Source organism: Trachurus japonicus, chromosome 8 (assembly GCF_045865225.1).
Source record: "Trachurus japonicus isolate A0001 chromosome 8, Traja_1.0".
NCBI lineage: Eukaryota > Metazoa > Chordata > Actinopteri > Carangiformes > Carangidae > Trachurus > Trachurus japonicus.
In genome coordinates this window covers 3105851-3129578 of record NC_140914.1, presented here as the reverse complement: position 1 = coordinate 3129578, position 23728 = coordinate 3105851, and the positions used below count along the sequence as shown (strand labels likewise).

Below are 23728 nucleotides of genomic sequence, written 5' to 3'. Positions count from 1 at the left end.
TGTAGGTGGATCAGATACAACAGTCAGTGAACTGACCTCAGAGTCTCCAGTCTACAGTCTGGACTCTCCAGAAAACCACTCAGATCCTTCACTCCTGAATCCTGCAGGTCGTTTCCACCCAGGTCCAGGTGTCTCAGGTGGGAGGGGTTGGACTTCAGAGCTGAGACCAGAGAAGAACAGCTGATCTCTGACAACCTGCAGCGCTCCAATCTGAATAAAGAATAAAAGAAGATTAATTCATTGATAACTGATTAATAATCAGATGAATCCTGATCAATAATCAGACGTGTCCTGATCAATAATCAATAGAGGGACTTTGTCCTTGTGTTCTTGTGGATCTTCATCATGTGGCCTTCTACACAACAACCTGCAGCTCTTCAATCTGAATAAAGAATAAAAGCAGTGAGTTGAGGACAAAGCTCCTTGTTGACAGCGTTCAGTGTCTCATCATCTGTTCAGAGCTGAAGAAGCTTCAGAAAGAACAAGTTTAGAAAATCAAAGTCCAACAGCTGAAGCAACAGGAAGCAGGTTAAACAGTGACAGAGAGAAAACAGCTCATTAATATTCATGAGAAGCTGCTGCTGCTTCAACACAGACGCAGTGACTCCGCCTCTTCACCTGTCAGCTCCACCTGTGGCTCCATCCATACAAACTCATGTTGTGCAGCCACATTTCTCAGAGACTCTGTCACTGAGCTCCTTCTCACTCCAACAGCTCATCTGCACTCATACAGTGTGCGTCATAGTGCGCGTGTGCGTAGCGATACGCCGCTTCAATGGCCGACAAACACGGCTCCAGAGTTCAGGGCTGTTTGACAGCAACATCAAGTTGTGACAAACTTCAGAACGACGTGGTCAGCTTTTCTCCGTGGGCGTTTTGAAAGTGTGTGAAGCAGGTTGTTTGTGGCGAGCCCATCCACAGCAGCTCATCACTCAGCTTCTGTGCTGCTGCTCTGCTCTGCTAACACACTGACTGTGTTCAACAGCTCACACAAGCCCACGTTCAAGAAGCTCAGCTGTCACTTTGAGCTGCTTCTGACTCCTGCCCTCAGCCAAGCACTGAGTCAACACTCTGAGCCTGAGCCGCCACATGAAGCAACAACCTTCAGCCCATCTTGGTGAGCCTCCAAACAAACCAGCTGAGCCTCTGCAGCTGCTTCATGTCAGCAGCAACAAGACCAACACTAGCAGCTCTGCTCTCACCTGTCTCACCTTGATTCTCAGCATTCACAGTCATTGACAGGAAGTGGCTGCAGTGTGTGCCGTGCTCTTCACTTCCTGCTTCACACTCCAGCCTCTCCCAGCCAGTTGAGCTACCAGGGAGCAGACTTTAGCTGCCAACAGCTCCCTACAGCCAGCCTCCACTGGAGCGCAGCTTTCCAGCCTCCTCTGCCTCTGCTGCCAGCTCTGTGGATCTCAGCTGCTTCCTCTCATGCTTCCTCCCATGGTTCTGTCAGCTCCACAACATCCACCAGCTGCTGTGTTTCTGACCACAACTCAACATCTGCTCTCAGATCAGTGCTGCACGTTGCTTCGACAACAAGTGTCTGAGTTGAAAACAACAGTTGTAGAAGCTGAGCTCGTTCTCTGCTGCTCTGAATCACAAACACTACGACTGCTCTCACCTTCTTCTCTCTGGACTCATCTCAACTGTTTTCTCTCTTCAGCTTCTTGAGAAAAATCCTCACACACAAATCCTGACATGTATGAACCAATGAGAAGCTGAAGCTTCAAACAACTACAACAGCTCCAGTCAGTGAACTCACCTCAGAGTCTCCAGTCTACAGTTTGGACTCTCCAGTCCAGCACACAGAAGCTTCACTGATGAATCCTTCAGGTCGTTTCCTCTCAGGTTCAGGTGTGTCAGGTGGGAGGGGCTGGACTTCAGAGCTGAGGCAACGACTTCATAGTGAATCTCTGAGAGCCAACAATTAACAAGTCTGTGATTAGAGAAGAAACAAAATGTGTGAGAGTAAAATCAGACAATTTGTACTAAACACACACAACATGTCATCATGTGATCAACATGTGCTCTTCACACTCTGGTTCAGTTCATCTTCTCTCTTTGTGTTGGACATGAAACAATAATCCTCATCAGGGCTGGGCTGGAAAAACCCATTATCAGATGTCTGAGACTAATGAGAATCCTTTAACTGTGTGTGTGTGTGTGTGTGTGTGTGTGTGTGTGTGTGTGTGTGTGTGTGTGTGTGTGTGTGTGTGTGTGTGTGTTATTGATCATGTCTGGACTCACTCAGCCTTCCTGCAGTTCCTCACAGCTGCGATCAGTCTCAGTCGTCCCTGATCTGATGTCTTGTACTTGTTCACGTCCAACTCATCCAGAACCTGCTCTGACATCTGCAGCATGTAGGCCAGAGCTGAACACTGGATCACAGAGAGTTCCTTCTCTGATCTGTTCTCTGACTCCAGGAACTGTTGGATCTCCTGATGAACTGACTGGTCCTTCATCTCCGTCAGACAGTGGAAGATGTTGATGCTTCTGTCAGGAGAGATTTTATCACTCTTCATCTCCTTGAGGTTGTTGATGGTTCTCTGGATGGTTTCTGGACTGTTGTCTGTCTGACCCAGCAGACCTCCTAACAGCCTCTGGTTGGACTCCAGAGAGAGGCCATGAAGGAAGCGAACAAACAGGTCCAGGTGACCGTTTCTACTGAGGAGTGATTTCTGCATGGCGCTCTGCAGGAAGTCAACCAGGGTTAGAGGACTGTTTTTGATCTTTTGCTGACCTCCCACATTTAGTCTGTAAAAGCGACGCATTGCATTTGTCTCTCTCTCTTTGTAGTATTCTCCCAGGAAGTTCTCCAGGACCTGTGTGTTGCTGTTGGTGAAACAGTGGAACATGTAGACTGCAGCCAGAAACTCCTGAACACTCAGATGAACAAAGCAGTAGACTGTTTTCTGGAAGATCACACTCTCTCTTTTGAAGATCTCAGTACAGAGTCCTGAGTTCACCAAGGCCTCTGTGACATCCAGACCACACTGCTCCAGGTCTTCTTGGTAGAACATGATGTTTCCTTCCTCCAGCTGTTCAAACGCCAGCCTCCCCAGCTTCAGAAGAACTTCCCTGTCGGCCTCCGTCAGCTCCTGTGGACTCGTCTCATGTCCTTCACCGTACTTGTTCTTCTTCCTCTTTGTCTGGACCAGCAGGAAGTGTGAGAACAGGTCAGTCGTGGTCTTGGGCAGCTCTCCTCCCTGGTCTGTGGTCAACATGTGCTCCAGAACTGTAGCACTGATCCAGCAGAAGACTGGGACTTGACACATGATGTGGAGGCTCCTGGACGTCTTGATGTGTGAGATGATTCTTCTGGACAGATCTTCATCACTGGACCTCCTCCTGAAGTACTCCTCCATCTGGGTGTCAGTGAAGCCTCGGACCTCTGTTACCCTGTCGACACATGTAGGAGGGATCTGATTGGCTGCTGCGGGTCTGGAGGTGATCCAGACCAGAGCCGAGGGAAGCAGATTCCCCTGGATGAGGTTTGTCAGCAGCACGTTGACTGATGACGTCTGTGTGACATCAGACACAACCTCCCTGTTGTTGAAGTCCAGTGACAGTCGGCTTTCATCCAGGCCGTCAAAGATGAAGAGAAGTTTACAGACAGCCAGCTGCTCTGCTGTGACCTTCTGTAATGTTGGATGGAAAACATGGAGCAGCCTGAGAAGACTCAACCGCTGATCTCTGATCAGGTTCAGCTCCCTGAACGAAAGCAGAACCAGCAGACTGACATCTTGGTTCTCCAAGCCCTCGGCCCAGTCCAGAGTGAACTTCTGCACCGAGAAGGTTTTTCCAACGCCAGCGACGCCGTTGGTCAGAACCACTCTGATGGGTCTCTGTTGGACAGGTGAGACCGTAGAGACGTCCTCTCTCTGTTGGACAGGTGAGACCGTAGAGACATCCTCTCTCTGTTGGACAGGTGAGACCGTAGAGACGTCCTCTCTCTGGTGGACAGGTGAGACCGTAGAGACGTCCTCTCTCCGTTGGACAGGTGAGACCGTAGAGACGTCCTCTCTCCGTTGGACAGGTGAGACCGTAGAGACGTCCTCTCTCTGTTGGACAGGTAAGTCTTTAAAGATGTCGTTGCACTTGATTGGAGTGTCCTGGAGGGTCTTCTTCTTGGACGTTGTCTCCAACTGTCTCACCTCATGTTGGGTATTAACCTCTTCACTCTGTCCCTCTGTGATGTAGAGCTCAGTGTAGATCCTGTTGAGGAGGGTTCCACTTCCTGTTCCCTCAGTTCCTTCAGTCACTCGTTCACATCTGCTCCTCAGACTGATCTTATGTTGATCTAAAACCTCCTGCAGACCACGATCTGCTGAGAGAGAAGAGACAGAGTCAGACTGAAGACAGAGAGTCTGACAATCTGATCAGATTATTTTCATCAGCTACAGAAAAACTACAGACAACAAAGAGAAGGTTTGAATCATCATCTTAAATGTCAGTGCTGTGTGATGGAACAATGACTCTGGAGAAAACAACAGGTCCTGGTTTCACTAATGACCACATCAGCAGACAGATGTTCACTCTCACTTTGTCCACAGCTGCTCTGATTGGCCGTCTGCAGCTCACCTCTGGTGCTGGGTCTTTGTCCATGATCCTTCAGGACGTCAGAGACACCACTCCTCTTCCTCCTGTCAAGACATTTCTGGATCAACAACATGTCACAGCTTCACATCTGAGCTCTGATTGCTTAACCACCTCAAGGGGGCGGAGCTTCAGGAAGCAGAGGAGCAGAGAGAGAGAAGGTAGAGGAAGACGAGTGTAGAGAGACGAGCTGAATGAAGACCAGGGGCCTATACTACGAAGCAGGTTCGACATACTCAGAGTATCTTTCAGTTATCCGGCTTCATTTAACTGGACAATCGCGATCGCGCTAAGCGGTCACACGACGGTGGTTATCAACTCGGTAAGTCAACCCTGGGTTTCCCAGAGCAGGTTCACATGAAACGGGCGGAGTTAGCGTCATCTGACCAATCACAGACATGGACAGGTCTGACAGCAGCTGCAGCAGCAGAGCGGAGTGTTTCACTAACGAGGAGCAGACCATAATTCAGCGACAACATGAAGAACTGAAAGAAACACAGTCGCTACAGCAAAGTGCAGAAAGTGCTACAGAGAATTACTGACTGCGACAATGCAGTTCATGGGATTAAAATTAAATAAAACTAGAAAAAGCATTTCCAAGAATGGAAATGGTGTGAATGCTGAAAGCAGCTGAACACTGTTGCAGAATTAGCAAACAGTGCAAGCAGTGATCACCATACAAATATTAGACTGAGGTAGGAATCGAACCCACAACCTCATGGTCAGTAGACTTCCACTCTGCCTCAAAGCCCCAGTATACACACAGTTACAGAGACTGTTGTCTGCTTATGAGCTGCACTCTGTCTCACTCTGAAGTTAACGAGCCCAAAGCTGCACCTGTTGGAAACACAGTGTGTCAACACCAAGAAAGCTTGAGAGTCAAGCTTGAATGACTTAGAATGAAAATTTCTGTGAATTTCAGGCTGAGAGCAGCAGTTTCAACATGAAGCAAGTTATCAGAAGTCAACAGAGGACGACTGGGAAAATAATTCACTATAATTGTTGTTGAGGCAAGATTTGAACCAGGAATCAAACCCACAACCTCATGATCACTAAACCTTTACTCTGCCGCTTTGCCACAGAGAGCACAGACATAAGCATGTTGCCATTGTAATGTGATGATGTGCTGCAAACTGTGGCACTAGGAATTAATGCGTCTCTTAACGAACACCTGTAACCAATTGAGGGTGGGGGAGGGGAGCAGAATTCAACATAACTTAAAAAGAGTGCTCCCCTTGGGTTCGAACCAGTGACCGTGGGGTTGGCAAGCAGCCACCTTACCCACTGGACTACAGACAGAGTTATGAGAAGAGAAGTTGAGACTTTGATGAATGTGAGATTTTTCAATGATGCTTAAAAAAAGCAGAAAATAGTATAAATGAGCCACAACAAGTAAGTAGAGGACCTTTTTGTGACTTGTGACTATTTTTTGATGAAATCAAACAAAGTATAATGCCCATTACAGTGAATTAAAAAGTTGAGCTCCTGCTACTCTGCTGTGAAAAAAAATGCATTGGGCTGAATGGCAGAGAGAGAGCACCCAGGCTGCATTTAAAAAATATTTAAAATTATTCTCTGAGTCTCTGTGCATTTTTGACGGCATTGTGAGACAGAAGACAAGCGTGGCTACAAACTGTTTCCAAAATCATGAGTGTAGAGTGTCATTTGTAGCTTTGCTGGCAGTTTCAGAAGAAAAGTTCCAGTCGCTTTTTTGGATCTCCTGCACTCTACGATGACGTCACCCACTCTGACCCAACCCCATACACACTCATTGAAAAGTGTGAAATTTGTCAGAAATCCTCATGTGCTTTTAAAGGATTTATCTCAAAAACGGTACAAGCTATGAAAAAGTTGTAAATACAGGATGAATACATTAGAAGTTTGTCTACAGCTCAGAATTTGAATGAAGTCTCTAGCTGAAAGTATGTGGATGCTTTAAAGGCTGAAAGAAGTAAGAAGATTTGAAGAGTTTCAAGACTGTTCCAATGCATTCTCTATGGGGAAAAAAAAATCAGAAATAGTTGAATATTGCAAAAAGTATGAATAGTTGAAAAGAGAAAAGACATAGCACACCTGTCCCGAAAAGGCTGAACATTTTGATATTTGAATTGTTGAAATAGCACAAAGTATGAAGGACTAGTTAAATGCTGAAGAAAGGCAGAAAATGGCCGAACCGGAAGCATTCACACTAATCACTGCTCGATCATTATCGGATGGCTGATGGCTCTGTAGGAATCACATTATATTCCTCTAAACTGGCCCGTTGCTCACATTTAATTTTGTGGTGTGTATTTGATGCAGAGAGTAGGTGTGTGAATATTGCACATGCACTAATGTCAAAAAAAAAGAAAAAAACTTGTAGCGCTGATCGTGAGAGGATCAGACCCCCGTACTTTTAGTTTTTAGATGAACATCTCTAAGAGAGATGCGTTTTATGCCTATCTATCTATATCTATATCGATCCCTCTGTGTGTGGGGGGGGGAGTTGTCAGTCCCTCATTGGAAGAACTGACAAACCTCTGTCAGCTGATCGAGCTGTGCCGTGCGCTCACTGTCCCACTACGGTGATGTCATTTTCCAAGAAAATGATTGGTCAGGAGGCGGGGCTTTTCTACCTGCTGATCTGAATCTGGAACATAACCTGCTCCGGACCAGGTTAGCCGTTCAGTATAAGTTGCCACGGAGATGTATCCCGGTAAGAAGTGAACCACCTTCATAGTACGGAAAAACCAGGGTTAACCCTGAAGTTACCTCGCTAAGCTCAAATCCTGCTTCGTAGTAGCTACAGGCCCCTGGTCCTGAACTGGTCTGGTTTCTGTCTCTGTTCATCTGTTGACCTTAAATCTGGACTCTAAAACAAACTCCCCGTTAGTTTGAGTCTCTTCAGTTCTGCGTCGTCTCGTCTGGTTTTTACTCCAAATGTGTGAAATGATTGAGATGTGTGGATCATTAAAGTGTCTCCTCCAACATGGAGACACTGTGTCTCCTCTCTGTCCTTCTGTCCACTGACAGCTCTACAGACAGGTGGAGCTCACACAGGTGTTGACATGAGATCAGCTGATTGTGGATGTAATGTATCTATGGAAACTGTGGAGGTGGAGACAGGGCTGGTATTGGTGCAGCAACGTTCCCACTGACTGAGGCTGATGACACAGGAACATGAGGACGCTGTGCTTCATCAGTGTTATGTATTTAGTTGAGCTTTATAAGAGGGTTTGGGGGTGGTCCACTAGGGGGAGCTCTAGGCATAGGTCAGGGGTTTTACTGCATAGTTTTGTTCTGTTGTTGTTGTGCAGTCCTCAGCAGAGTGAGCCCATTTTCCCTGACTATCACAAAAGTGCTATTAAAAGCTCATGCATTCTCCAGTCTACTCTCCGGTCATGCTTATAGATGAGAAGATCTAATAATCAGTCTGATGTTTCTGTCTCTGAGGTTTGTTGTGAACCTTCAGAGTCTGATGGATCTGGTTCCTGGTTTCTCTCTGTTTCCTTCACATGAGTCTAATGACTGAATCATCTTCAGGTCAGTTTACAGCAGAAAACATCTCTTACCGTGACTCTGAAGATCCAGGTCCAGGTCCAGGTTCAGGTCTGAAGTTAGGAGGTTGATCGTTGGACCGGTCACTCTTCATGGACAGACAGGTGGATCCAGGTCTAGGTCCAGGTCCAAGACTGAAGTTAGGAGGTTGATCGTTGGACCGGTCACTCTTCATAGACAGACAGATGGATCCAGGTCTAGGTTCAAGACTGAAGTTAGGAGGTTGATCGTTGGACCGGTCACTCTTCATAGACAGACAGGTGGATCCAGGTCTAGGTTCAAGACTGAAGTTAGGAGGTTCATCGTTGGACCGGTCACTCTTCATGGACAGACAGGTGGATCCAGGTCTAGGTTCAAGACTGAAGTTAGGAGGTTCATCGTTGGACCGGTCACTCTTCATGGACAGACAGATGGATCCAGGTCCAGGTCCAGGTCTAGGTCCAAGACTGAAGTTAGGAGGTTGATCGTTGGACCGGTCACTCTTCATAGACAGACAGATGGATCCAGGTCCAGGTCCAGGTCTAGGTCCAAGACTGAAGTTAGGAGGTTGATCGTTGGACCGGTCACTCTTCATAGACAGACAGGTGGATCCAGGTCTAGGTTCAAGACTGAAGTTAGGAGGTTCATCGTTGGACCGGTCACTCTTCATGGACAGACAGATGGATCCTGGAGACTCTGCTCTTAGTCTGTGGTTCTGACCTCTGCAAACACAAACATGTTTTTATTCACAATAGAAATTCAAAAAACTTCCAGCGCACACTAGAGCATAGGATAGACACGATTTAAACACACTGTAGTCAAATACTGTATGTAAGCAACACAGCAGCATCATACGGTGTGTTTACATGGAGCCAAATATTCAGATTAGAATTGGTTTAGAGTCCAAACCGAAAGAAAATTCTCCGATAGAAAGTAAAATGACATCATGTAAACGGTGAAACTGAATGTTGTCTGGTTCTGTTCTTTCTGCTCTGTGTCAATGTGAATGTGTAGCTAGAGACGTTTCTTCACTTCAGATGTTTGAATGAAAGAGTCAAAACAATGAACAACTACCAAACCAAAGAAGAAAAATGAGCCGAGTCATATTTATATAGTTTAGGCCCGAACCAGCTTCGTCCTGCCAGGTTGTTCTGGTCGGACCGGCCCGTTATGAACGCTTGTCCGTGCCACTCAGCTGGAAAACGTCTGTTATGAATAAATGCAGTGGCTCATGTAAACACCAGGGGTCTCATTTATAACCGTTGCGTACGCACAAAACAGGGCTGAAAGTGGTGTATGTGACTTTTCACGCCAAGGTTGTGATCTATAAAAAACAGACTTGACGGGAGAATGTGCGCAGCTCTAAGCAAACTCTGAGCCATGCGTATGCATGGTTTGGAGGAAAAGGGGAATTGGCGACACAGACGGTGTGGTGGTGAACTGAAGTCAGACTCAGGAAATGATGATTGAGAAGAACGATTATGTTTTTATTATCGGCCGTCACACATTTAATTTCAACCCGTATGCGTTAGATCCATGTTGCCACGGTGATTTAATTCAACAGCGCCCTTATTTTGCATCGGACTGGTGTTTCAGAAACATCTTCTTAGAATCTAACTTAAAATTCAAAATCAAAATTCCTTCTCTATATTTAATCACCACCGTCTCTCCGTCATATTGTCCACTCCCAGAGCGCAGCAGGAGGAGAGGAGGCGCGGCTGCATGGGATAAATACATGGTGTAAATAACTATATGTTCCTATGATAGCAAGCAAGCAAGCAAACTTTATTTATATAGCACATTTCATTCCGTGTGGAAGCGCAATGTGCTTTACAGAGCATACCACAGGGCAATTAAACAATAACAACTTGTAATAATGGGCCACCAAAAATTAAAAATTAATTAGAAAATAAAAATAAAAATAGTACAGTAAAAACAGTAAACAACAATAAAAATCAATAAATAATTAAAAAATAAAAAGTAAAAATAGTATAAAATAGAATAAAAACACAGTTAAAAGCAATAAAAGCATAATACTAGACTACTGAAAGGCACAGCTAAAAAGGAACGTTTTCAGGGTTTTCTTAAAAGATATTAATGTTGGGGCGCATCTGATGTGCAAGGGGAGGCTGTTCCATAATCTTGGAGCATGATGACTAAAGGCAGCCTCACCAATTTTCGTGCTGACCCTGGGAACAGTCAGAAGGCCTGCTGATGATGACCTAAGGGGTCTACCTGGCTCATAATATAAAAGCATGTCTGACAAATACTCAGGTGCCAGATCATGCAGGGCCTTAAAAACCAAGGTTAAAATTTTAAAATCAATTCTAAAACTTACAGGGAGCCAGTGTAAGGACCTAAGAACGGGTGTCATGTGATCATACTTCCTTTTCCTTGTTAAAACTCGAGCAGCTGCATTTTGAAGAAGCTGCAGTCGAGCGATGTACTTTTGTGGTATCCCGCTGAGCAATGCATTACAGTAGTCTAGTCGATTTGATATAAAAGCATGGACGAGTTTTTCAGCATCATCTTGGGTTAAAAGACTCCTTACTTTTTTAATATTTCTCAAATGATAAAAACCAGCTTTAACTACGCTATCAATATGGCTCTGGAAAGTAAGGTCGGTGTCAAGGATGACGCCGAGGTTTCTAACTTGTGCAGTAGTTTCCAGAGACAATTGTGAAAGTTTAAAAGATATTTCCTCTCTGTGTGTCTTTGTCCCGAAAACCATGAGTTCGGTTTTGTCCTTATTCAACTGTAAAAAATTCTTTGACATCCAGCTATTGATATCGCTCATACATTCTGTAAGGGTATCTATAGGACTCAGGTTATCGGGGGGCAGGGAAATATACAACTGCGTGTCGTCAGCATAATTATGATGAGATACATTGTGTCTCTTGATCAATTGGCCCAGGGGTAATATGTACAAATTAAACAAAAAAGGACCTAAAATTTAACCCCAGGGAAGACCACATGAAGTTAATAAATGTTTGGAGCTAAAATTTCTAAGAGAGACACTAAAATCAAGTCCATTCCAACCAGTCCAGTGCTGACCCAGATAGGCTCACCCACTTTTCTAGCCTCTCCATTAAAATATTGTGATCAACAGTGTTAAACGCTGCATTAGATCCAATAAGACCAAAATAAAAACTCTGCCATTATCACTATTTATTCTTAAATTGTTTACCACTTTGACCAAGGCTGTCTCAGTACTGTGGTTGGGACAAAAACCTGATTGATATAAATCCTGAATGTTATTAGCTGCAAGGTGATCGCTCAGCTGCTTATGTGCAACTTTTTCGATAATTTTGCTTAGAAATGGCAGGTTCGAGATTGGTCTATAGTTATTAATGATGGAGGGATCAAGAGTGGGCTTCTTTAAAAGTGGTTTAACTATCGATGACTTTAGAGATCTGGGGAAAATACCAGATTTTAAAGAAGTATTTACAATAGTTAAAATGTCTTCAGATACACACTTAAAAATACTTTTAAAAAAGGACGTGGGAATGGGGTCAAGTGAAGAAGTGGAACAATTGAGGCTCTGAACCACTTTCTCAAGATCACCAGCACTCACTGGTGTAAACTTTGTTAAAAAAGAAGTGACCTGAGCAGGAGGCAAAGTGGGAGGTGCAGAGGTGATTTTCGGAATGCTTGCTCTAATGGTCATTATTTTATTGTGAAAAAAAAGCTGCAAACTCCTCACACTTATCAGGAGAAATAAAGTCCCCCGGAATTGAAGTTCTGGAATTATTTAAAAGTTTATCTATAGTTGAAAATAGAACCCGTGCGTTATTAGTGTTATTTTCAATTATTTTTCTAAAATATGCTTGCCTTGCTTTCTTAATTTCTAAGTTGTAAACATACAATAAATGTTTGTAGTTGATAAGATGTTCTTGAAGATGGTTTTTACGCCATTTACGCTCTGCACTTCTGCAGTCCCTCTTCCTTTTCCTTATTTGTTCATCCCGTAGCCAGGGACTCTTACTTTTATCGGACACAACTTTAGTTTTTAAAGGGGCAATGTTATCTAAAGCCAGCCTAGAGCCTTGATTAAAAGCAGCTACCATATCGTCACAAGATGGCATGTCAGGCGATACAAAATTCTTGTACTTAGCTGCAAAAATATCATCTGAATTTGCAGGCAAATACCTCTTCTGTACAGTCTTAGCAGAGTTTGGCCTGACTGGGTCAACATCAATTTCACAGAAAATACAGTAGTGGTCTGTAAAAGCAACATCGATACTGTGATGATACTGTGTGAACATATGATCGAGAGTCAATTAAATCTCAAACCCTGGGGGGAAAAATCCAGTAATCGTTCGCACAATTGTTACATTCTGTTTTCTTGTTATCAAGAGAAGTGTCATGTTTGATCATTCATCAGAATGTAACTGATTCCGCTAATTATTCAAAGTTTTATCGATCAGTCTAATTACTGTAAATAATACAGCGGTGAGCCCCGTGCGTAATTCTGCACTACGGCACCGCTGGAGGAGAAAGGAGGGCGAGGGAGACCATGATGAATGGTTAATAACTGGTTTCAGATTAGAACTGTTGTCATTGTTGTAACTATGTGCCGAACCGGGTCCAGCATGTGAGAGGCAGCGCACCAAAACAACACTGTGTGCGCTCTGAGCTGCTGACGCCGTTAACAGCTGCAGCAACACGTCACGTTGTCACTTTCGCACATGCAGCCAATTCACAACAGCGACAGAACAAGAGCACGTCAGGCTCATTGACATGCAGATCGCGTTCATGTGGTGGTTTGCATCGACCATCTACGGTTAAAACAGGGCGTGTACAGGGCGGAACGTGAAGCGGATTCAGCTGCGCACAGTTGTAGGAACTCTCTGACTTATAAAGGGAAGTTTGCCTGCAAGTGTGCGTACGCAGGGTTTTATATGTCTGAATATTTACTGGCGCACGCAAAACTTGGCTTTTGGGCGTACGTACACTTTTAGTAACGATCCCACGCACAGTTTTATAAATGAGACCCCTGATCAGATCAGATCATGTAAACAGTTAAAACCTGAAGGACTCATTCAGGATGAACTCAATCAGAAAGAGGAAACGGTCTCTATGAAAACACATCTTAGTGTAACTGTGTGTGTGTGTGTGTGTGTGTGTGTGTGTGTGTGTGTGTGTGTGTGTCAGTCTCAACATTGTGTGTCTAATTGGTTCCTCCTGAAGACTCAAAGCTTCACCAACATCTCAGCTACAGGTTCATGTTTAAAGAGACTCAGTCATTTCCTCAAACAGCTGCTCACTCTAGTTTCTATCAAACCAACATCTGTCAGGGACTACTTTCAGCAGCGGATTGATCCACATTTGGTGCTGTAGTGAGTATGTGGGGCAGCAGGACGGAGTCTAAATAAACTACAGTGTGTGTTGATGTCCCCCAGTGACACAGTGTGGTTCACTGATGTGTTTTAGTGGTGAATAAATGCAGTGGCATCGGGTAAACACCAGAACGGATATCTCATGTAAACAGTTAACCCAGCTCTGATGTTTCTGCACTCTGTGATTTTTTTCTCATTTAAGCTACTGTATCACCAGCTGGTCCATGACCGGCTCTACTATCATGAAACCAGTTGAGCTTCTGTTTAAAACAGCACTCAAAATCTTAGACAAAAAAACATTTTCTTACCATCATTGTAACATTCTAGTGAAATATAATTTGCTGAGTTTTCCTAATTTCTGTAAATTCTCCTCTGTATGCTTAATATATAAAGTACTTCATGGCCTGGCGCCATCTCCACTTAAAGAGTTTATTACATTTAAACAAACGAGGACCACCAGATCAATTACTAATAGGGACTGTGTGGTTCCATACAGGAAAACCTCTTTCAGTCAAAATGCCCTGTCTACGAAAGGAACTGCAATCTGGAACACACTGCCCTTAAGGCCTTTGCACACTGAGTCCGTTTTTGTCGTCCGAAATTGCCGCACGTCAAAAAAAAAAATCGACCTCATGTTGTGTCGATCATGTTTACACACCAAGTCCGAAACTTTCGTCCGTCATAAAAAAATTCGGATCAGGTTCGATTTAATGCGTTTTTCGCATCCGTGAAAAGTCTTTTTGACCAATCACATCAGAGTTTCGAGGCTGGAGAGAGAGAGAGAGGGGTGATGGGGGTCACCGCTGAGTGTGTGTGTGTGTGTGTGTGTGTGTGCGTGCGCCAGCCGCTGTTCAGGATCATGGAAATTGTCCGTCTTCTGTTTACTGTGTGAACTAATAATCAATATCTATCCAACTGGACCACTGACATCCTAAAATTAACAGTTGAAGTGATCATGATAGTTCCGCTGCTCATTAACAAGCAGCAGATCCTCTACTGGCTTGTAATGTTTCTCTTTCATTTCTCAACAAGTGAGAGAACCACAAAGTGCATCACTGCGTGACGATTTTGTCTCCCTCAGAAATTTGGAACGCAAAATAAAAACGCATGCGAATAAAACGCAACGGACTCAGTGTGCAAGGAGCCTGCGCGTAATGTTTTTTGTCGGATGACGGATACGAAAAACGCATGCGAAAAAAACAGACTCAGTGTGCAAAGACCTTTACCCATAAAGGAATGCCCTACCTTGACTACCTTTAAGAGCCACCTGAAGGTGTGGCTCAGAGCCAACCAAACATGCAATCACCTTTAATGTCCTAACTGCATGCTTCTAATGTACTGACCTGTCTTAACATATATTAGTACTAGTATTGTGTTGTAATATTGTATGTGTTTATGCTATTTCCTACTTAAAATGTAACACCAACCTGCCTAGAGGACTCCAGATGGAAATTAGCCCTCGGGCTACAATCTGGCACATTTACAGCTACTACGGTACATGTTTTATTAATGTGCATTGTCCTGACTTCTAAATAAATAAATTACAAAATTACAAAGACTTGTTTGGGATGAATTCAATCAGAAAGAGGAAAGTCTCATGTAAACCCTCCTAATGTTACATGATTATTTCATAGCGTGGTGAATGTGCAGGTCTCTCACTGTGAGTCTGAGCGTCCAGGTCCAAGACTGAAGTCTGGAGGAAATCCTTTGGACCGGTCACTCTTTAGAGACGGACAGGTGGATCCTGGAGACTCTCGTCCGTCCTCCTCTTCCTCCACATTAACACTCATCTTCAGGACTTCAGTCAGTCTGAGAGGGAAACCAGAAACACTGACTGAGCTGAACACACACACGCACACATTAACAGAATACACGGTGTGGCTGAGACAACAGGAAGTAGCTGTCCTCCTGCTGTCCCCCCTTTAGTCTCAGTAGTTCACTCTGACTCTTCTTCCCTCCACACTTCACAGGGACTGAGACTCACAGACTTTAACGGTGAATAATAATAATAATGTTGTTTAACACTCACCTAACGCAGCTTCTCTCACTCCGTCATGTTGTCTTAAAATGGCGTCTGAACCTAATACTTCCACTTTCTCTATCTCTATCTCCTCCCTCTGTGTGTTTACAGGAAACCACTAACAGCCTACTTCAGCTGTTGACTTCTATGAGTAGCTAGTATATGACTGACATAAGGTTCATTAAAGGTTGTACATGCTACCACATGGAATAGTGTTAAAGTAAAAAAAAAAAAGAAGAAAAAAGTTAGAGTTAAAAACAACAACAAAAAACAAAAAAATGAGTGAGTAAAAATAATCCATAGCAGCAGCAGTGAGTGGGCCGAGGGTTCAGCTGATGAAGCAGTGAGTTTTACTTTACATAGAAATCATATTTGTAGCATTATGCAATTGTAGCCTACTTTTTGGTTTTCTTTGATGTTTTCCTTAGTCTCCACATTTAATTTTTTTTCTTTCACTACATACACTATACACAACTATAATAATAAAAAAGTATTCTTGTGTGTGTGTGTGTGTGTGTGTGTTTGTATATATATATATGTATAGCAGTGGCGAGCGGTGACCTTTTACTGTGGTCATGCTGAAGTACCATGCGCGCCTGTAAGGGGGGTATTTATTTATTAATAAAAAATATAACAGGCTATGGTTTAACTACCACAGTGGAAACCGCTTATAGTGATCACGTTGGTCCAGAGTCCATTTGATCACTATAAGCGGTTGATTACTAAAGTTGAATTGTTATTATTTCACTTCTTTTTTTATGCAGAACATCATCTAGCTAAATACCAGTTGTATAGTTTTTCAATGAGAAAAATGTAACGAAGCGGTCGTCAGCTCCAAACTCACCCGTCTGCACCTCGATCACAGACCACAGCTGGTTTTCCACACAGCATCATTTACGTGACACGTCTCAGTACAGATCATAGCTACAGTCAGATCCGCGGGCGCTGCTGCTGCTGTGTTTTTAAAATGAGCGAACTTCTCTAGGCTAGTGGCGCCACAGATTTCTCATTCCCCACCTTGTTTGACTGAAAGTGTTTCGAGATGGTTTTCATGAATGAACAGGCAAAATCTCTCTCTTTCTCTCTCTCTCTCTCTCCGCCAATAACGGACAACGAGCGCTATGCGGAGATGAACGGAACGGGCCAAAAGCAGAAAATCTATAAATATCTGATTGATTAGTGAACATTCAGTTTGAAACTGGAAACTACAGCTGCATCTCAATAAATCAGAATATCATGGAAAAGTCCGTTTACAGTAGTTCAAGTCAAATAACCACAACCAAGTATTGAGTGCATATAGATGGACTAACTTTTCACAAGGACAATATTTCTGTATTAAAAATGCTTTTTTAAATTGGTCTTTTGTAATATTCTAATTTTGTTAGAGACTGAATTTTAAATCTTCATAAATGTTAGCCATAATCAATACAATTAAATAAATAAAGACATGCAATGTTTAATTCTGTGTGTAATGGATCTAGGTGTGTTAGCTTCACTTTTTGAATTGAATTACTGACATAAATAAACTTTTCCATGATATTCTAATTTATTGAGATGCACCTATATATTTATTTATTTGTTTATTTCAGGCATGTCAATTAAATCATCATCATCACACTTCATCTTAGTTAAAATAATACAATACACATGGCCGATAGGGAAAGCGGGAGAAGCAAAAGCTTATCTAGTCCCGCCCCCATAATAAAGAATAAATTATCTTCATCATAATCTTTTCTTTTGCTTTTGACATTTTGACATAACATTTTCTTGTGATATATCTTATTGATTAGTGAATATTCTGTTTGAACAGTTAAAAATGAATGTGATTAATGAGATAAAATATAAAAACATAGTAGATGCAGCTAATGTGCTCCTACTGTTGTGTGCAGAATAAAATCCTGAGATGGTCTCCAACAACGTCCTGTTTCCTGTGAGGTGAGTGGTGCCAGTGGGTTGCAGTCTGCTACAGGTGAGTGTTGGTGTCTGTCAGCAGCTTCAGGTAGTTGCACCAGCTACATCACTCCTGTGTGCTGGCCTGGGCCTTGGATTTGTCACATCTGTAGACATTTTATTCTTCTTATGACTCATTTACACCAACACATTCATTATCTCCAATAAAGTTCCAATCCAATCAACATACAGACACTATAAATCATATTACAGTGATATTTGTGCATAATCATCGACCTTATTTAACCAAGTTAACAAAGACCACATTCTTATCAGTGGCAACAGCCTGGTAATAAACTCTTCAGCTCATTAATTAACACTCCAGAACTTATGCATTAACTTTTCATAACTTAGGTTCAGTTGTTAACAACAATTTCACAACAAAACAAGTCATGGACCCACAACACACACACATCACACAAACTCCCACAGACAACACTGGAGACACAGCGTCACATTTTATCAACAAAAACAAACCTTTATTCATAATGCACTTTTCATACAAAAGGAAGCAGCTCAAAGTGATTCATGCAATAAAATAAACAGCAGTCAACATCCTCTGTCATTCAACATTCACAGTTACTCACACACACAAATGTTCTCCATGTAAACGTAGGCACATGCCCCACCACAATCCCTGCTCTAATTCTGCCCCCTAGTGTCCAAACAGGAGAACTCCTCCTACTGGAATCAGCTCCAGGTCAACAAACCGTATCATACAGACAGAAATATTCTTTCCTCCATAAATATGATAAAATGCAGCTACATTAATACATTATGAGTTAAATGTAAATAATTTATCTCCTCAAATGTGAACACACTTCACACCATAGAACAGGTTTTTCTCTGTCATTTGTAGCCCAGAGTGATTAAACAGTTATGCATTCAGTGGAACTCATCATTTTAACTCATGTCTAAAAAACACACTTGACATAAATAGTTTCATATTTTACATAAAAGCACTTTAAATGAAAACACTCATTTAAAATTGATTCCGCACCCATGGGCTTAGAGGTTCTGTGAGTGTTAAAGTTTGATTTCACAAAAACATCGGCATCACCAACCATCAACTGTCTGCACAAACATTTATAATAACAGCATGAGCACAGAAAAACAGCAACAGATCAAAGTAGGAGTTTGTTATGTGTTGTATGTAGCATAGCTAAGATAAAAAAATGTTCATCATGATGCACTTTTCATACAAAAGGAAGCAGCTCAAAGTTCTTTATGCAGTAAAATAAACAGCAGTCACAGCCGCTCTCATTCAACATTCACACACACAAATGTACAACATGTAGACACTCACACTTCTCTAAAGTTTAACTAAGAAGTTTCAGTAATTCCTTTGGGGTTTGAGACGACACTCACCTGAAAAACACAGGAATGAAATAGTGACACAGAGAGACGAGGCTGCTTGAACTGAGTCTTCCATGGCGATGAGGAAAACCCATCCAGACATGCCCCACCACAATCCCTGCTCTAATTCTGCCCCCTAGTGTCCAAACAAGAGAACTCCATCACCTCTAGGTCAACAAACCATATCATACAGACATAAATATTCTTTCTTCCAAAAACATATGATGAAATGCAGTTATATTAATACATTATGAGTTAAATGTAAATAATTTATCTCCACAAATGTCCCACTCTGTCTTTATGAACCAGTTCTAGAGCTGCTTTGGCTCTAACATCCTGAACACACACTTCACACTGTGGGACAGGTTTGTCTCTGATCATTTGTAGCCCACAGCAATTAAACAGTTATGCATTCACTTCAGTAGAGCTCAAAATTTAAATTCATGTTTAAAAATGCACTTGAAATAAATAGTTTTATATTTTTACATAACAGCGCTTAAAACAAACACACACATTTAAAAATGATAAAGTGGGTCAAACAGCAGAGTCAAGTGGAGGTGCACGGTAGCCAGTGAAATGCTTCATCCACTTCCTGAGTGAAGACCAGCTGGTCAGGTGAGGACAGGTGAGTTTTAATATGTAGTCAGCTGACTCATGTTTCCGTTAACCATGATGATAATTGTTGCCGTTGTAAACTGCGTCGGTCCATGCTAGTGCTAATACAATCCACTGCTGTGATGCTAATTACTTCAAGTTAAAATCCTATTGGGTTAGCCTAACAGTGTTAATGGCTTTGAAGTGGTGAGTGAGAATATCTTAGTAAATACTGCTGAGCAGCAGACATTTTCTGACTACATGCTGTGTAAAAGAAACTGTTATTCAATGTGTTCTGAAATACTTTGTGTAAAGTACTGCAGCTGGCTGTGGGTTAACACGGGTTCATATCAAATATTTACTGTTAATGCTGGTATTTCTGTAGCTAATAAAAGTTAAATGATGTTCTGAAGATTCATAGTCTTTGTAATTCATTAGAGTTTAACCGTATATTTAAAGGTGCACCGGTGAGTTAATTTTTTGAGATCTCCCTTATGTATTTGACCTGCAATTGAAATGTAATAAAATATCAAATTGCTCATAACTTGGCATCAAGTAATTGTATCTTGACCTTGTCTCAGGTCCCAGAGTGAATACTTTTCAAAGTGCCACCCTGCTGAGATCGTGGAGCCGACCTAGAGTGATCCAGAGATTTGTGAAGATTTCAACAGTTTCCAGAGAGAGAAGATGTTCCAGTACTGGATGACGAGCCAAGCCCAGAGAGATACTGAACCACTGGCTTTCAGCAAGGAGACAGCAAACTAGGTAACACTTATGTATTCCTCCTCTTTGTCAAGAATGGTTTTACTTTACATTCATCATTTACTGTGTGTTGATAATGTAATACATTTTGTCTTAGGATTTTAAAGGTAGTGGAAAGCTCCCACTGCTCCTGTGAAAGAGTATCCACCACAAACACAGGTAGGTGTACAACACAACTTTGTATTACAGCTCCGTTTACAAACATGTCGGCTTACTTGAAGTGAACAAACCCCTCGGTGTGTGTTTGAAGCCATTTGACGTTGTCTGTGGGATGTAAACAGACGAAACAGTGTAAGATCGGTCCGCTCCCAGTATACGCTGCCGTGGCGATATGGGGACTGCTATTAATAAACCAGCGAGCTAACTAGCCAGCTAGCTATCAATACAGCTGCAGCTCCATGTTCTGTGTTTTCCTACCTGGACGTCACAGTCCCGCGCTTTCACCCGCGTCTCTGGGCGCAGCTGGAAAACATTTACACCACACCTTCATAACGGAACTATCATTTCTTATTTCCCCCGTAAAGGTTGTTGTTGTTGTTGCTGCTGCTGCTAAATATGAATATTGCTATGTCTTGCCTGGACCCCCGTTCTTCTCGCACTGCGCCGCTTCTTCTCACGAGACTTGGGACGTTTGGCGAGTTCTGTGCAGCCGCTGCTCGGTCAGTCAGTCGGTCTCTGAAACGAGGTGAGGCCGGAGCGTAGTGGAGAGGAGTTACCACACCGCTCCTCACTTTGGAGAATGTTTTTCACCGTGCATCATTTCTATGAGGTGTCCAGAACAACATACTAAAAGTCCTAAGAAATCCTAGTTGGGGAAATATGTTTAATTCGCATCATTACTATAAAATCTGGTGCCGACAACAATACACCCCAATGGGACTATTTTTTTCCTTTACTCCTATCATAATGAAACTTAACATAATGAAAGTATCCATGAAATGTAACATTTTTTGTATTACAAGTTTCTTTTAAAATGAATTTGAATATGCAAACGACTCTGAGCCTTACACTAATCAAACATGGCCAAAATACACCCAAATAGGCTTTTTTTTTTTCCTTTACTCCTACCACAATGAAACTTTACACAATGAAAGTAGACATGAAAGGTAACATTTTTTGTATTACAAGTTTCTTGGACTACTAACACACAAACAAAAGGAAGCAGAGAACCTGACACCCCTCCAGCCTTTTCTTTTTCTTCTTCTTTTGTTGCATATTTGTCACACTTAAAATAATAAATAATCAAAAACATTTCAATAAAAGGCCTATTGAGATACATCATAAATACTAATTAAAGGACAATTCCGGGCAAATTCAACTCAGGGGTGTATTTTCCTAACATTTTAGGTCTAACAGAATGAATCTGAAGATTTTCAGTTTAATCGCGCCTGTTTTGCGGTAGTTGTGTCTGTCCCCGCATCGCCACGGCAGCGATGAATAGGAGCAGATGCAAGTTCCGCTGTCGACTGTTTACATCCCTCAAAGCCTCAATTTTTTTCCACAGACAGCGTCAGATGTCGACTCAAACATGCACCCAGAAGTTTATTTACTTCAAGCAAGTAAAACTGTAAAACTAGATCTAATTCAGTCTCCCGGAGTCTCACACGAGACCCAAGTTGACGCTCGGTGTGTTCAGGTGCAGTGGGAGCTACCGTTTGTGTCATAAACACAGGAATATCAACTCTTGACTTGCTTGAAGTAAAAGAAAAAACTTCTCGGTGCATGTTGGAGTCTCCATCTGACGCTGTCTGTGGGAAAAAATGTACACTCGAAGCAAGTCCAGAGTTGGTATTCCTGTGTTTATGACACAAACGGGAGCTTCCCACTGCACCTGAACACACCGAGCGTCAACTTGGGTCTCGACTCCGCCAGACTTTGAATTAGATCTAGTTTTACAAACATGTCGGCTTGTTGAAGTAAATAAACTTCTGGGTGCATGTTTGAGTCGCCATCTGACGCTGTCTGTGGCTTTGAGGGATGGAAACAGCCTAAGCAGCAGAACTTCAATCCGCTCCCATTCATCGCTGCCGTGGCGATGCGGGGACAGACACAACTCACCGCAAAACAGGAGACATTAAACTGAAAATCTTCAGACTCCTTCTTTTGGACCTAAAATGTTAGGAAAATACAGCCCCGAGTTGAATTTGCCCAGAATTGTCCTTTAAATCACTCATCGAACGATCCCACAGATTTATTTGTTGAACTATAAACAATCACATGAACTTCACATGGAAAAAAATTTTGCACATGGGAAACATGTGGTTTTGGCCCAGTTTTATGTGAATCATTTCAAATATGTATATTTTTTTACACATGTGCTCTACATGTGATCACATGTGTTACCATGTAGAACAGTGTCAAACATGTTACCACATGGAATTCACATGAAATTGTGCCAAAACCACGTTTCCCATGTGCAAATAACATGTTTACCATGTGCAAAATTTTTCACATGTTAAGTTCATGTGGTTTTTCTGTAAGGGATTGAGTTAACAACAAAACCAGACTGATGAAATCACAACAAACATGAGATTTGATTTGTTTGTTTTTTATTTTATTTATTACAATATGCCGTTAGCCAGGGTTGAAAATGATATTAACTTTTGATAGATGGAGACCAGACCTGACTTTTAGACTCACATTAGAACAATATATGATAAAGAGACAATAATAAGATATAGTGAGACTTTAAATTTACTTGAGTGTAAAAACGTAAAGAGCAAAGGTAAATATCAAGTATACATTGATTCATTTATCATAATACAAAAATAAATTGTGTTTACTTACACTAGGCCTACTAATTGTCAAGTCAAACAGGTTAACCGCCTCACATTAATATGTTAACTGTCGTCATAGCAACCTGATCTGAAACTCCATCATGTAAAAAAAAAAAAAAACTGAATAATGTGGAAATGAGCTGCAGTTCTTCACCACACCACAAGATGGAGCTGGTTAATCAGAATGGTTGAAGATGAAAACAGGAGGAGGAGGAGGAGGAGGAGGAGGAGGAGGAGGAGGAGGAAGAGGAAGAGGAAGAGGAAGAGGAAGAGGAAGAGGAAGAGGAAGAGGAAGAGGAGGAGGAAGAGGAAGAGGAGGAGGAGGAGGAGGAGGAGGAGGAGGAAGAGGAAGAGGAAGAGAAAGAGGAAGAGGAAGAGGAGGAGGAGGAGGAGGAGGAGGAGGAGCAGAGAGTGTGTAGAGCAGGGGTCTTCAACGTTTTCCAGGCCAAGGACCCCCAAACTGATGGAGAGATGGAGCGGGGACCCCCTACTTATATTGTATAAAATTGTGTTTTATATTTAACGAGTCTTGTATTGCCAGGAAATGATAATACATACATAGTCTATGAAAAAAAGTGGAAAAGTCAGGGGGCAGGGGCCCACTTTAGTATTCTTTCAGGGGGGCCAGAATTCCTAGCAACGGCCCTGGTGCCATATGCCAAAAGTGCCATATTCTCGACTATAAATCACGCTTTTTTTTAGGAGTTTAGTCAAAGGGACTTATATAAAAAATATATGCCATGCCATGATCACAACAGGTCACAACTATGCTTGTGGTAACTGAACGCTGCTACTGCACCAATGGAGGAATTACT

At 42.4% G+C, this 23728-nt stretch overlaps 1 protein-coding gene across 1 annotated transcript in view; it reads right to left on the bottom strand.

The window, feature by feature from the left end:
• Positions 1-23728, bottom strand: part of LOC146982330 (uncharacterized) — a 420172-nt gene that overhangs the window by 98830 nt on the left and 297614 nt on the right. The window contains exon 13 of the mRNA XM_085785572.1: positions 37-210. Within this exon, the coding sequence (XP_085641698.1) occupies positions 37-210 (174 nt within the window). The remainder of the gene's footprint in view (positions 1-36; positions 211-23728) is intronic.